The following is a 13001-nucleotide window of genomic DNA, read 5'->3' as shown; positions in this document are numbered from 1 at the left end:
GAGTGATGCCTCAGACAAAGCAAATTTGCGCCAGCAGCTGAACAATAGCTATCCGGAAACAGTGCCAGGAGGACCACCCCAACCTGCCACAGGGCCCTGAAACAGCCTTCCTTTCTGTAGGCTGAAGGAACAGGCATCGAGGGACCACCAGAAAAAGGTTGCTGTCACTTCCATATCCTAGCATGAAACTAATTCTTCTGTCCTGGCTATTGGTACTAGGACTCTTGTCCCTATTCCCCACCTCCCAGATTGGTGTTGCATTGTGGGTGCATTCTGCAATATGTTCTTGGCACAATACTAATGCATTCGGGTGGATTTATTCTGCCTTCCTCTTTATTTATCTCTTAAATTTCTATACCACTCTTCATCTGAAGATCACGAGCCGTTTACAATATACAAACACTAAAAAGCAAAGGCAGACTTTGGCAATATGGTGCCCTGAGCGAAGACAAAATCCCCCTCCCCTGAATATTTCTTATTTTAACAATAATTCCTTTTAGTACAGTTGCTGATTAACAGGCATTCTCAGCAGGTACCCATATAAAAATAGGCCGCTTCTTCTTCTTCTTCTTCTTCTTCTTCTTCTTCTTCTTCTTCATCTTCATCTTCATCTTCATCTTCATCTTCTTCTTTTGTGCTCCATCGGCTCAGCGCCCTGTGCGGGGGAACCGCCTGCACCACCCAAAATCCGGTGCTGCAAATTACATTCCATAGTAAAACAGCAACAACAACCCTTCCCCATCCTCGAATTGCTACCGTATCATTACTCTCTGGAAGGGTTAGCACAGTAAACACAAGGCTCCACCACCCAGAACATGTGTGGTCTGAAAAGCTATGTGATTTCAGCAGGACATTCAGTGACTGGAAATGAAGCCATAAGAATGCTCTGAAATTTTAGTGAGCGCAAATGCTGTAAAAAGTGGGATTGTGTATGGATCGCCCCGAGAGCATCATGAGTACAAATCAATTCCCAATAATTTGCACATTCAGTAAAAATAATAATTAATAATAATAATAATAAAGTGTAAAATGAGTGCACATCTGGAGGGGCCCCTTGGCTACAATTATCAACCTGGGCAGGTAGCCCACTGAGGTGAAGGTGTAAACACTGATCCTAAACATCTGCTGCCTTGCTTTGAGAGTAAGCCCTGAGGAAAAACCTGTACCCACTGCCTTGTGGGACATCTATGGGAGAAGAAAAAGCTAAGGAACAAACCCTACACAAATCCTGAGTAGGGACTTTGGATAATGTATGGCAAATGAAGGAAAACAACTTTATAATATAGTACAGACTTGAAGTAATGGATTCAGCTGCTGCAAAGGCCCTGGAACAGGTCCGGGTGAACTGAGAAATCCTAGTTCTGTTGAAAAGTCATGCCTATTATGGAGGCACAGTGAAAAGACTGTTATTTCCGTGAGCTGATCTGCCACACGTAGGTTTTAATTTCCTTCAAGAAATGTGATTTTGAACACATCATTTTTAACTTCCACAGACTGTAATTTGAGCATGCCACCACTAGATGTCAGCCACAGGAGGCTTTATTACGTTGGATGTGTTAAGATTGGTTTTGGAAAGGGCGAGGGTTGGCTGCTGAATGGAAGAAGGGTAACTGTTTACTCATAACACCTACTTGTCGAGAGGCATTTATCTCCCATTTAGAATTCAGGGAAATCCTTCCACTGGTTATTATGAAAATGAATTGATTCTCACAGAGTCCAGCGAAATGGGCTATAGTCACTGAATTTGGAACAGCCACAGCTGGAGTCTCCCAGGGTCCAAAGTTTCAAAACAATATTGTTAATGGGTGTGGCTTGCAGTTTGGAGCCATAATGGAAGGGACATGTTGTTTTCATTTTGAGGAGAGGCACTCCTCCAGTTGGATTTAGGAGGGGACATGGGGCCCCCACTTTCCAATTTACTTTTGTGACATTGACATTGACCTGCCAATGGAAGTAGACCCGGGTATTATTATTTTTGTTCCTCAGCTACTACTGTTTCCCACATATAATGTGGAACAAAAGCACATCACTTTCAAAAAGTGGAAATACATGTGTTACAACAACAGCAAAGTCAAAATGAATTGTGTGACTGGAATAATAATTTATACCGCTACAAAGGAAAATGGCAAGTTCAAAACCTATGGGGTTTTATACCGACATGATGAATTTTGTATTGTCCAGCATAGGACTGTAAAATGATTAATGCATAAAACTTGATTCCGAATGGATCTACACAGTTCTGATGCAAATATGGAAACGAAGAAGATGGGGCTGCTTTACTGAAGCAGTAACCTTTATGTCTGAATATTAAAAGGTTATGTATAAATTATCTGATTGTGGAGAGGAGAGTCAGGCATTAATAGCCTTTGCCTGAGGGCACTGCAAAACAGTTTCTCTGCCAAGTAAACTTATTAAATAGCCTTTTAATCAAATCAATAATTCACAACCAGTGGATAATGTTACAATGAGCTGAGACGCAGTCAAAGATTAATAACACGAAGAGGGGGGTGGAGGAAGGCTACTCTATCGCTTCAGATGTCAACTTAGCTGGAGAAATACAGTTTTGGAGTGGGAGGAGTTCCTTATTTTTCCAGGTCCAGTCAGGATTAAGACCCAGTGCTAAGTGCATTACTTTCCTGTAAATCTTGTGGTAATATAGTGATAATTTTAATACCTGGTGACACACCTGTAACATGACTGACAACACAATATGTTTCCTTAGAATAAATGCCATTGAATTCAGTGGTGCTTACTCCCATTAAAGTCTGCACAGGATTGCAGCCTTGGCTGTGAACCTATATATACATTCCTGCCTCATTTTTGCCATAGTCATTACTTCAGTTCTTAGTAGGCCTCAGTTCTGGAGTTGTGGAGAAATGGTTGCCCCCCCCCCCCAACCCACCACATTCTTACCTCAGGATGAGTCTTTGAAAATATAGCTGTCATAACCTGTGCTAGACCATGTTGGTTCGGAAGACAGCAATGAAGCAAATATATGACACACATTAAGCTTATAATGATGGTGAGTCACTGTCCAGCTATATAAAGCTGCAGTGGACACCATCTTAAAAGCCTTAGAAAAACGAGGGAATGGCCCAATAGATTTTCTTCCATGTTGGAAAGCAAGAAAATCTTCCAAAGGTATTCTAAGATTTGACAATGGCACGAGCAAATATATTATAAGAGATATGTGTGGGAAATAGGGCACTTTGTCCTATTTACTTGGTGCAGGATTCTTCTTTAGCTGTTGCAGAACAAACAGTGTCTTGTGCAAGTGCTAAAGGCCTGGAAAGAACTAAGCTGCCAATATGTCATAAGTGTAATTCATGAGCAAATAAAGAATTGTAGACACATAGAGAAGTGTTTTCCTGTGTAAATGTTAAGGTTCCCTCCTCTGCAACATGTCCTGTACTTACTTACTTACTTACTTACTTACTTACTTACTTACTTACTTTTCTATACTGCCCTTCATTTGAGGCAGTTTTCCTTTAAGTTACAGGATTTCTCTCTCTCTCTCTCTCTCTCTCTCTCTCTCTCTCTCTCTCTCCTTCTCAACCATTTTTAGATACTCAAGACAAGAAAGGAGTAAAGAGCCTCCCAGGCTTCACACCTTGCCTTACTTTACTAAGATATCCCGGAGAAGAAACAGAGAGACACATTGTGAGAACAGAAAATTTTGATTAATTGGCTTTGCTGTGTGGCCGTGTGTGTGTGTGTCATATAAAACCAGCTGCAAATGCCTGGCCAAACCAAGATGATCACAGCCAAAAATGTCAAGGAAAGTGTTTCTGGTCTCCTTTTTTCCTACCACAGTGGGTCTGAAATAGTCATAGAAAATTCCTCTTGAAGGTAACTGCAGAAATGTTCTGTGTAAATGTTTTGTTTAAGGGTGGGGAGAGGGAATCACCTTCCTCACACACCCTAGAAAAATGTTGGGGAAAGTGGTACGTTATTTTGGACGTTTGCTTCAACACTGAGGACAAAGACGCACTGTTACTTCGTTTTACTGGTTGGCTGAGTTGCTTGGATGGTTTTTGCCAAGGACAAGCTTATACAGCTTATTCAGTCTACACAAGGAAGCAAGTACTTAACTCTTCCATCGAAATCAATGGGACTTGAAAGTGCTTAATGTTGGCTGGATCACACCCATCAAAAGAAAGAAATGACAGACAGAAAGTAAGAAAGCCTTGAAATACTTCTTTCCATCTCCCTCAGTCTAAATTTAATCTGCATGCTGCGGTAGGTTATGTGAAATATGTTTGCCATGTGTGGAGATTGCATATGTCAGATCTGGTAACTTTCAGCCGTTGTGTGTAGAAATTGGCACAGCCAGTCTAGGCACCCTCACTCACTACTTGAGGAAGTAACGTGATTTGATGTTTAACGAAGGCAACCTGGTATGAGTTAATCACCAAAAAAAGACATGTAAACCAGCCCAGAGTTGCTCCTTCTGTCAGGGGAGGGAAACATTTCCAGTTGGTGGGTTACATTCCTTTTTGGGGGGCCACACACCAGAGCTGGCCAGGGCCAGAGACAAAAAATGGGTGGTGCACTGGATGTGACTCTTATTTCTGTACAGTAGGCTACATTCAGATGATGCACACGTCTCCTTTTGTCCAGGCAAGCAAGAGCCATTATCACAATTCATGGACACATTTCAGCCAGAAGAAATCTCTTGAGGAAGCTGCAGAGCAGGACTAGAGAGGGTTGTTACCTTGAGAGAAGGGAAGAGGCATGGCCTGCGGGTACCACCTGAGGGCCTGAGAGAGGTGTCTGGAGATTACCACTGGCCCCTGGGGCTGAGGTTCCTCATGACTGCTTTAATCCAAGGTCAATGGACCCTGTCATGTTGTACAAGGAGAAGAGAACCCTCAGGTGTATTTTCCTTTGCTACAGTGTCTTGGTTCCCCTTTCACTTTGTATGTTCATAAGATATTCTGTTTACTGTCTGCATAAATTATTCTGGCATACCCAGAGAAGAAAGAAGCATTTGCTAGGTGTATGACTTGGCTGGACTGACTATCTAAATATAGAGCAGAATGCTTGGTTAAGCTCTTCTCTTGGAAGAGTAAGGGATATGGCAACCATGGCTGTGCGTGAAAGATTTAATTATGTAACCAACAGTAGTTATTCCAAAAACAGTTCACAATGGTAAACAGCAACCACTTTGACTTAATCAAGCTGTATGAATACAGAAGTATGCATATATTCAAGATTCATAACCACATCCACTCAGTTCTTCATAAATTTCTAAAATTCAGTATGAAGCCTCTGACTGTGCACAAAGCCTTTCCTGTGGTTTTGTATACTGGATGATTGGTGGATGATAACTCAGCGGAAAAGAAGGACACTCTCTTTCCACAAAGCGTGTTCTCCCTAAACAGAGAGCACGTGTTGCGGTTGGGGAAACAGGCCACCCTACAATGACTTGGCAAATTGTTAGCAACCCAAGCATTTTAAGGGTTAAATGGGTTGCTGGGGGAAGACTAATTTGGCAATTGGAGGAGGGGTTAGAGGCTATATATACAGGGGCCAGAAGAGAGAACGCCCTCTTGGCCGTTTCGAACTGGATCAAGGAGCAGCCTAGAGACGGTTGTATTAACCCTGACTTATTTCCTGATTTCTTGCCCTTATTCCTTTCCTCTACCCCTCTCTCGTTTATTTTCCTTATTATTAATTTCCCTGTGCCTTCTCTCTTCTATTACATTGCTTGCCCCAATTTTGTCCTTTTCATTGTTATTGATTTAGCAACCCCTGGTTAGAGCTTGAAGGCTGAGGGTGGGGACCCCCCCCCCGGCCTGGGGGAGGCCTTGGGGAAGGCAGGTTTGCGGCCGCTTTTGGGGCCGTCGGAACACCCCCCTGGGTTGCTAGCGCTGCGGCGGCGGATCGCGGCCGTCTCCCTCCCCCTCCCATCCACCCCCCCTTTTTTCTTGAAGTTGTTTGGGCCTGTGCCGACATAAGGCCCGGCCCTTTTTCTTACTGCCTCGGCCCTCGCGTTCCCGGGGAGCGAGGAGGGCCTCGCGGCTGCTTCCCGCTAGGCCGCGGTTGCGCCGCACCTCCCCCCCGTAGGCAGGGATCTCGGCCTCGCGGCCGCGGGGCACTGCCGGGTCGTCTCCCCCTCCCGACCCCCATCCACCCTTCGACTTACCCGGTCGGGTGGTGGTGGGGCGATCCCGGCCCCGGCTCCGCTGGCGCGGCTGCCGGGCTTCTGTCTCGGGCCCCTGTGGGGGGAAAAAAGAAAGATCGGGCGATTGGCGCGGCGGGGCGAGCGGCCTGCTTCCACCCGGCCCGAAGAGCGTGGGCGGCGCGGCGGTGCTGCCCGCTAACCGCGCCGGCGCTTTTGAGGCGCGCGCAGGCCGAGGCCTAGCCCCGGCCTGCATTTTTCTTTCTGGGAGGACCTCCGGCCTCAGCGAGGTCCTCCATCTTGTTTGCCAGCGTCGGCCTCCTGACTGCTTGCTGGCCCTCTAGTGGCCGTTAAGAGCTATTGCAGGCTGTCTGCTCGCGAGCTCCCCTAGTGGCTCAGGGCACCACTGCAGCTCTATATACTTGATTTAGGCGAACAGTGCCTCCTTCTGGGTGACCTAGGTACAGCAGCTTGCTGTAGATAACTGGGTACAGGTCCACCTGGTGACTTGGCCTGGTATTGCGCTTAATTCCTTTTGTGTTCGGAACAGTTACTGCCCTGCAGGGCGGCATTAGGGGGCGCACTGATCTGGGAATTAATAAATTAATTAATAATTATTGTTAATTAATAATTGATAATAAATAAATAAATAAATAATAAGAAATTAAAATAGTTAATATTGAGATAGATTGGCCTTCCTTGAATTTAATTTCAGTAATAATTAATTTCCTTTCCTTACCAGTTAGGCGCTAGTGTTAAAGGCCTTTGGGCCGGTCTTGGTCAATTCTTTAACAAGGTTTGCTTTGCTTGGGTTATTAATCAGGGCTTTCCTTGTCGTTCCTTGTTTTAAACTAGCAGGCATGGCACCGAAAAAAGCTTCGGCCCGAACTAGCCAGTCTACTACTGCGAAGCGGCCTATCAGGGGTCCTTCCCAAGCACTGCGCTCACCTGCTCCGAGTCAATCAATTGGTCGGGTTCAGTCATTTATGGCAAGCATAGCTGATGATCCAGCGGCCATGTCTCGTTTTGCGGTTGAAATGGATGGTGTCCTCCAACGTTGTTCCACTCGGCCCTCTACATCTGCAAGGCCACCTCAGCCGTTGGTGCCATCATCTCCAGCTTCTTCAATGTCTAGCGAGCATGAGGGGGAAGGGCCGTCAACTAGTAATGCACGAGGGGATTCCCAGTTTACCCAACCCTCCTACTTACCTGCTACTCGCGTCCGTTCGCGTAGGTCAAGGCTGTCTTCCAGGAGGGTGTCTCGAGGAAAGACCCCCTCGGCGCCTGCTTCCCGTCGGAGCAGGGCTGTCCAGCCTTTAGTGGGGATGGCTTCGGGTTCAGGTACCTCACATGTTGTATCTTCTTCTGTGGCTCCAGGTCCTTCACAGCAGGACCTTGACTCAGGATCCTCCATGGAGGACAGTCTCCCAGTCCCTGCCAGGAGATCCTTGGGTGGAAAGCGTCGACACAGAAGATCTTCCCGGAAGCATGCCAAACGCAGAAGGGAGGACTCTTCTTCTTCTTATACTGGTACGTCTTCTAGTTCTGACGATGAGGCGGGTAGCTCAATGGAACTTTATTGGGGTTTTGGCGAGGCGGCTTCGGGGCTTCCAAGGTGGGCTTGGGAAAGGAGGGCCAATGCTCACCGGGCGAAATATGGAGCAGTACAAGAGTGTCGGGATGGCGTGCTGGTACCAGACGTTAAGGTCTCTACCAACTCGGCCAGAGACATCATTCCAGGTTCGCACCTGGCGACGAAGCTGCGGTCTAGGATACTCAACGGCCGTTATGTAGATATGTTTAAACTGGCCCCACCCTCTGAGGACCAGGAGAAAGTGAATTTCTCCAAAAAGCGCCCTGGCAACCCCACGATTGAAAGAACTTTCGAGCACTGGCTTGATTGTTTCCAAGTCTTCGCCGGCGTAGTGGTGGCAGCTTACCCTAGGAGATCTCTCCATTTGTTTGTTTATTTATCCATCGTTCGATCCGCCTTCACCAAAGCTGGTGAAAAAGCGGCGATAAAATACGATGAGAACTTTAGGCGTAGGGCGGCCAAGATCCCGTCGGCTCGCTGGGATCGTAAGGATCTCGATGTGTGGACCACCCATGTGGCCCCTCTCATTGACAAAAGAGTGCCGGAACAGCAGAAGCCCAAGCCGGCGGCTTTTAGAACTAGCCGCCGTATGCTGTGCTGGGATTTTAATAAGGGGTCATGTCAGCGCCAGGGGTGTAAGTACGCCCACAGTTGCGAGAAATGCGGTGGCGCGCACGCAGCGTCTGCTTGCTTTAGTGGACGGCGGCCCTTTCGTGGAGGCAGAGGGGGTGCTCAGCAATCCCCTAAACCAACCCCCTCCACTGCAGCTCCAGCACCTGGAAAGTAAGGTATTGACGTCTTTAGCCCACACCCCTATTCGCTTGCAGGCTCTTCAATTCTGGCTCCAGTCTTACCCCAACAGGGAGGCTGCGGCCTATTTGAACAATGGTTTCTCGGTTGGCTTTAGGATTCCGGTAGCCATGTCTCCCGTGGCACGGAATCCTGCTAACCAAAAATCAATTCGTGAGCTACCTATGGTCGCCCGCAAGAAAATAGCAAAGGAAGTGGCTATGCATCGCATGGCTGGTCCCTTTGACGCACCACCCATTCACGATTTGCATGTATCCCTGTTGGGTATTGTGCCAAAAAAGGCCCCGGGTGAATTTCGTTTGATTCACAACCTATCACACCCTGTGGGTACGTCAGTTAATGACGTTATTCCAGCGGAGCTCTGCTCCGTGAAGTACGCGTCTCTTGATCAAGCGATCAAGATGATTCGGAAGTTCGGTCGTGGGGCCTTATTGGCAAAATGTGATATTGAATCGGCATTTCGCCTTTTGCCAATTCACCCAGATGATTTTTGGCTGCTAGGTTTCCAGTTTGAGGGCAAGTATTACTTTGACAAGGCTATGCCTATGGGCTGTTCAATAGCGTGTGCCGCTTTTGAAACTTTTAGTACCTTTTTGGAGTGGGCCTTGAAGTTTAAAACTGGACTGGGCGGAGTCACTCATTATCTGGATGATTTTTTATTGGCTTCTGCGAACAACACCGGCGATTGCTTGGTGCTGTTGCAAGCCTTTGCCGACCTCACGCAAGAATTGGGGGTCCCGCTTGCCGCTGACAAGACTGAGGGTCCTTCGACCCAGCTCACTTATCTGGGTATCCTTTTGGATACGGTCGAACAAACTTCTAGCCTCCCTGCGGACAAGCTGGAAGCTTTGAGAAAAGTGATAGAGGAACTGCTTCCATTGAAAAAAGTGTCCCTCAGGCAACTCCAGTCGCTTTTGGGACACTTGAATTTCGCTTGCAGGGTGGTGGCTCCTGGGCGCCCCTTCTGTTCACGCCTTGCACGTCTCACTGCTGGGCTAAGGTTTCCGCATCATCGGGTTCGCCTTTCCCGGGAGGTGAAGTCCGATCTTCGCATCTGGTTGGAATTCCTGGAGGAATTCAATGGAGTGTCATTATGGCAAGACACTTTGAACTTGCATAATGATTTCCAGGTGCAATCAGATGCCGCTGGTTCCTTGGGATTCGGCCTTTTCTGGAGAGGTCGCTGGTGTGCTCAACGTTGGCCATCTGGGTGGCAGGGAAGCGAGATCACGCGTGACTTAACTTTTCTCGAGTTTTTTCCAATTGCAGTGGCAGTGCATTTGTGGGTCGAGGAGTTCAGGAATCGTCGTGTCTGCTTCTGGACTGATAACCAAGCGGTGGTGAATGTCCTAGCCAAATTGTCTTCACGCTCCCCCAGGGTCTCGGCCCTGTTGCGGGACTTCGTGTTGCATTGTTTACGCTATAATATTGTTTTCTCAGCACGCTTTATCCCAGGGGTGTCTAACGATATTGCTGATGCTCTGTCCCGTTTTCAGATGGAGCGGTTCAGGTTCCTGGTTCCAGAGGCGCGGATACGTCCGGAATATTTCCCGGATCATCTCTGGAACCTTGGCAGCAATTAGTTTTGCAGGGAGTAGCGGCATCGGTTTCCCCTTCTACCCTGAGATCTTATAAAAAAGCCTGGGCTGATTTCCTGGCATTTGTCGGCTTATCAGACAGTGTGGCGTCTGGGGTCCCTCCCACCTCTTCGCAGGTGTTGAAGTATTTGGCGCACTTGTTTCAATTGGGACGTGCTGCCAGAACTCTTAGGATGCAAGCGGCTGCTATAGCCTTTTTCTGTAAAACATATTTTGATACAGACCCTTGCGCAAAGTTTGTTGTCCGGAGGGCGCTTGAGGGTTGGGGTAGAATTTGCCCCTCCAGGCCGGCAAACCGGCACCCCATCTCCTTTGATTTGCTGAGCAGGTTGCGCAAAAAGCTCAGGGCGGTTTGTTGGTCTGGGTACGAGGCTCGCCTGTTCTCGGCTGCCTTTTCCGTCGCATTCTTTGGCGCATTGAGGGTGGGTGAGTTAGTAGTAGAAGACCACAGGGATGGTCGTTCTAGGGGCCTTCTGCTCCAGGACATTCAGCTGTCCCCTGCTGAATTGAGAATCACCATTAGACACTCAAAGACGGATCAGGGGGGCAGGGGTGCCTTGATTCGACTCCCTGCCACGGGGGAGGTGGGCCCTTGCCCAGTTAAGGATGTCAGCAAATACCTGGAGTTGAGAATGCAAAGGGACGGTCCGCTGTTTCAACATGAGAATGGGTTGCCCTTATCTAGACACCAATTTGCGAGAGTATTGCGTAAGGCAATTGTGGCCTGTGGGGGCACGGCTAGCGATTTTGCTCCCCATTCCTTTAGAATAGGGGCTGCCACGACGGCTGCTCACTGGGGCTTGTCAGCTGCCAGAATAAAGGATTTGGGTCGTTGGAAATCGAATGCATTTAAGGGATATGTGCGTTAATGGTGGTGTCTGATGTTGTTTTCTTTTGTTCATTTTGTCCCAGGTTTAGATGCTGTGCGCATATGGATGGTGGGGCACAGCATCATCCATTGGGCTGGTGTTGCAGCACGGCAGTCCGGGATGGGTCCAGGTCTTGGTCTTCCTTCGCACGTAAGGTTGTCCTGGCTATCCAGAAGGGGAATGCGCTGGGCAGAGTTTTTGCCACGGATTCGGAGCCAGCTGCTATTGGAAGGGCCGCCAGCTGCTATCGTGGTGCAGCTGGGGGAGAACGACCTGGTTTCAACGGACTGTTTCTCATTACGTGCTGCAATCTTGAGTGACTTAGAGACGCTGCGGGCAATGGTGCCCACAGCAAAACTATTTTGGTCCAAGCTTTTGCAACGACGTGCTTGGACGGGCAGTCGTTCCCCAGCAGCCATCGAAAGTGTCAGGAAGCGCATCAATGCTGCGGTTTCCAAGAGGATTGTGGAATTGGGTGGAGAGGTGATTTTTCATCCCGACATCACCTTTCAAGCGGCAGCCCTTTTTAGAGCTGATGGAGTGCACTTGTCGGCTTCTGGGAATGAGGCTTGGATAAGGGCGGTGGTGGCCAAGCTGAGGTCTTGGCTGGGGCTGTGAGTGGTTGGCGGGGAGCTGAGGGCTCCATGGCGGTTAGGCATTGGTTAAATGGTGCTTGGAGGGGTAAGTGCCTACCCCTCCAAAAGATGCGAATGGGAATTCCGTTAAAGGAAATCCAGGGGCTTGACATTCTTCGTCCTTGTCCCCGGAGTCGGACTTGGGCCGGTCAAGACCCCACCGGAACATGAGGGTGAGAGATGTTAGTCTGATTTCCCAGCTTCATTCTCACCCAATACTTGTTTCCCACGCTGGCTTCCGTCGGTGTACGGAAGGCCAGCACTGTCCCTGAGGGCAAGGACAGATAGTCATAACCAGTGCCTAAGCAACCACTCACGTTTTGTGTATTTGAATAAAGTTGTGGCCAAAATTATGCCAAAAACCTAAACAAAAATTGATGTGTGAGGTGTGAGTTTGTTGGGGGGTGGCTTGTGGGACTCAACACGCAAAGCGTGTTCTCCCTAAACAGAGAGCACGTGTTGCGGTTGGGGAAACAGGCCACCCTACAATGACTTGGCAAATTGTTAGCAACCCAAGCATTTTAAGGGTTAAATGGGTTGCTGGGGGAAGACTAATTTGGCAATTGGAGGAGGGGTTAGAGGCTATATATACAGGGGCCAGAAGAGAGAACGCCCTCTTGGCCGTTTCGAACTGGATCACCCGCCCTCCCGCCCTTTTATAGGGTGGTTTTTTGTTTTGTTCGCTTGACCTTGCTATTGCCTGTCATGGGGTCGTTCGCCTTGGTGCGTGGGCCTAGTAGGAATTTTGCCATTTGGCTGATTGGCTGGTGCCACTTGGTTTTTGCCTACTACGTAGCAAATCGTCACAACTTGTAAGGTTGGCGGTTAGGCATTGGTTAAATGGTGCTTGGAGGGGTAAGTGCCTACCCCTCCAAAAGATGCGAATGGGAATTCCGTTAAAGGAAATCCAGGGGCTTGACATTCTTCGTCCTTGTCCCCGGAGTCGGACTTGGGCCGGTCAAGACCCCACCGGAACATGAGGGTGAGAGATGTTAGTCTGATTTCCCAGCTTCATTCTCACCCAATACTTGTTTCCCACGCTGGCTTCCGTCGGTGTACGGAAGGCCAGCACTGTCCCTGAGGGCAAGGACAGATAGTCATAACCAGTGCCTAAGCAACCACTCACGTTTTGTGTATTTGAATAAAGTTGTGGCCAAAATTATGCCAAAAACCTAAACAAAAATTGATGTGTGAGGTGTGAGTTTGTTGGGGGGTGGCTTGTGGGACTCAACACGCAAGCTCAGTGGGATATTCCAGGGTGTGGTCTGAAGGCATGTGATGCAGCAGCCTTGCTGAAGCGAAACAGGTGTGGGTCTGGTTGGTGTCAACATGGCAGACTGCCTGGGAACTTCATGTACACCAGTTCCACAA

The 13001-nt window shown here is 48.4% G+C and overlaps 1 protein-coding gene across 1 annotated transcript; it reads left to right on the top strand.

The window, feature by feature from the left end:
- Positions 1 to 7045: 7045 nt before the first annotated feature.
- Positions 7046 to 11965, top strand: LOC308597566 (uncharacterized protein). Its single transcript, XM_081213406.1, has 2 exons — positions 7046 to 7654; positions 11039 to 11965. The coding sequence occupies exons 1-2, from the start codon at positions 7111 to 7113 to the stop codon at positions 11611 to 11613; spliced, it is 1119 nt and encodes a 372-aa protein (XP_081069532.1). The 5' UTR covers positions 7046 to 7110; the 3' UTR covers positions 11614 to 11965.
- Positions 11966 to 13001: the final 1036 nt, after the last annotated feature.

Source organism: Podarcis bocagei (assembly GCF_964188305.1).
Source record: "Podarcis bocagei genome assembly, chromosome: 11".
NCBI lineage: Eukaryota > Metazoa > Chordata > Lepidosauria > Squamata > Lacertidae > Podarcis > Podarcis bocagei.
Note: the sequence above shows the minus strand (reverse complement) of the source record. Positions and strands in the feature narration are given on the sequence as shown.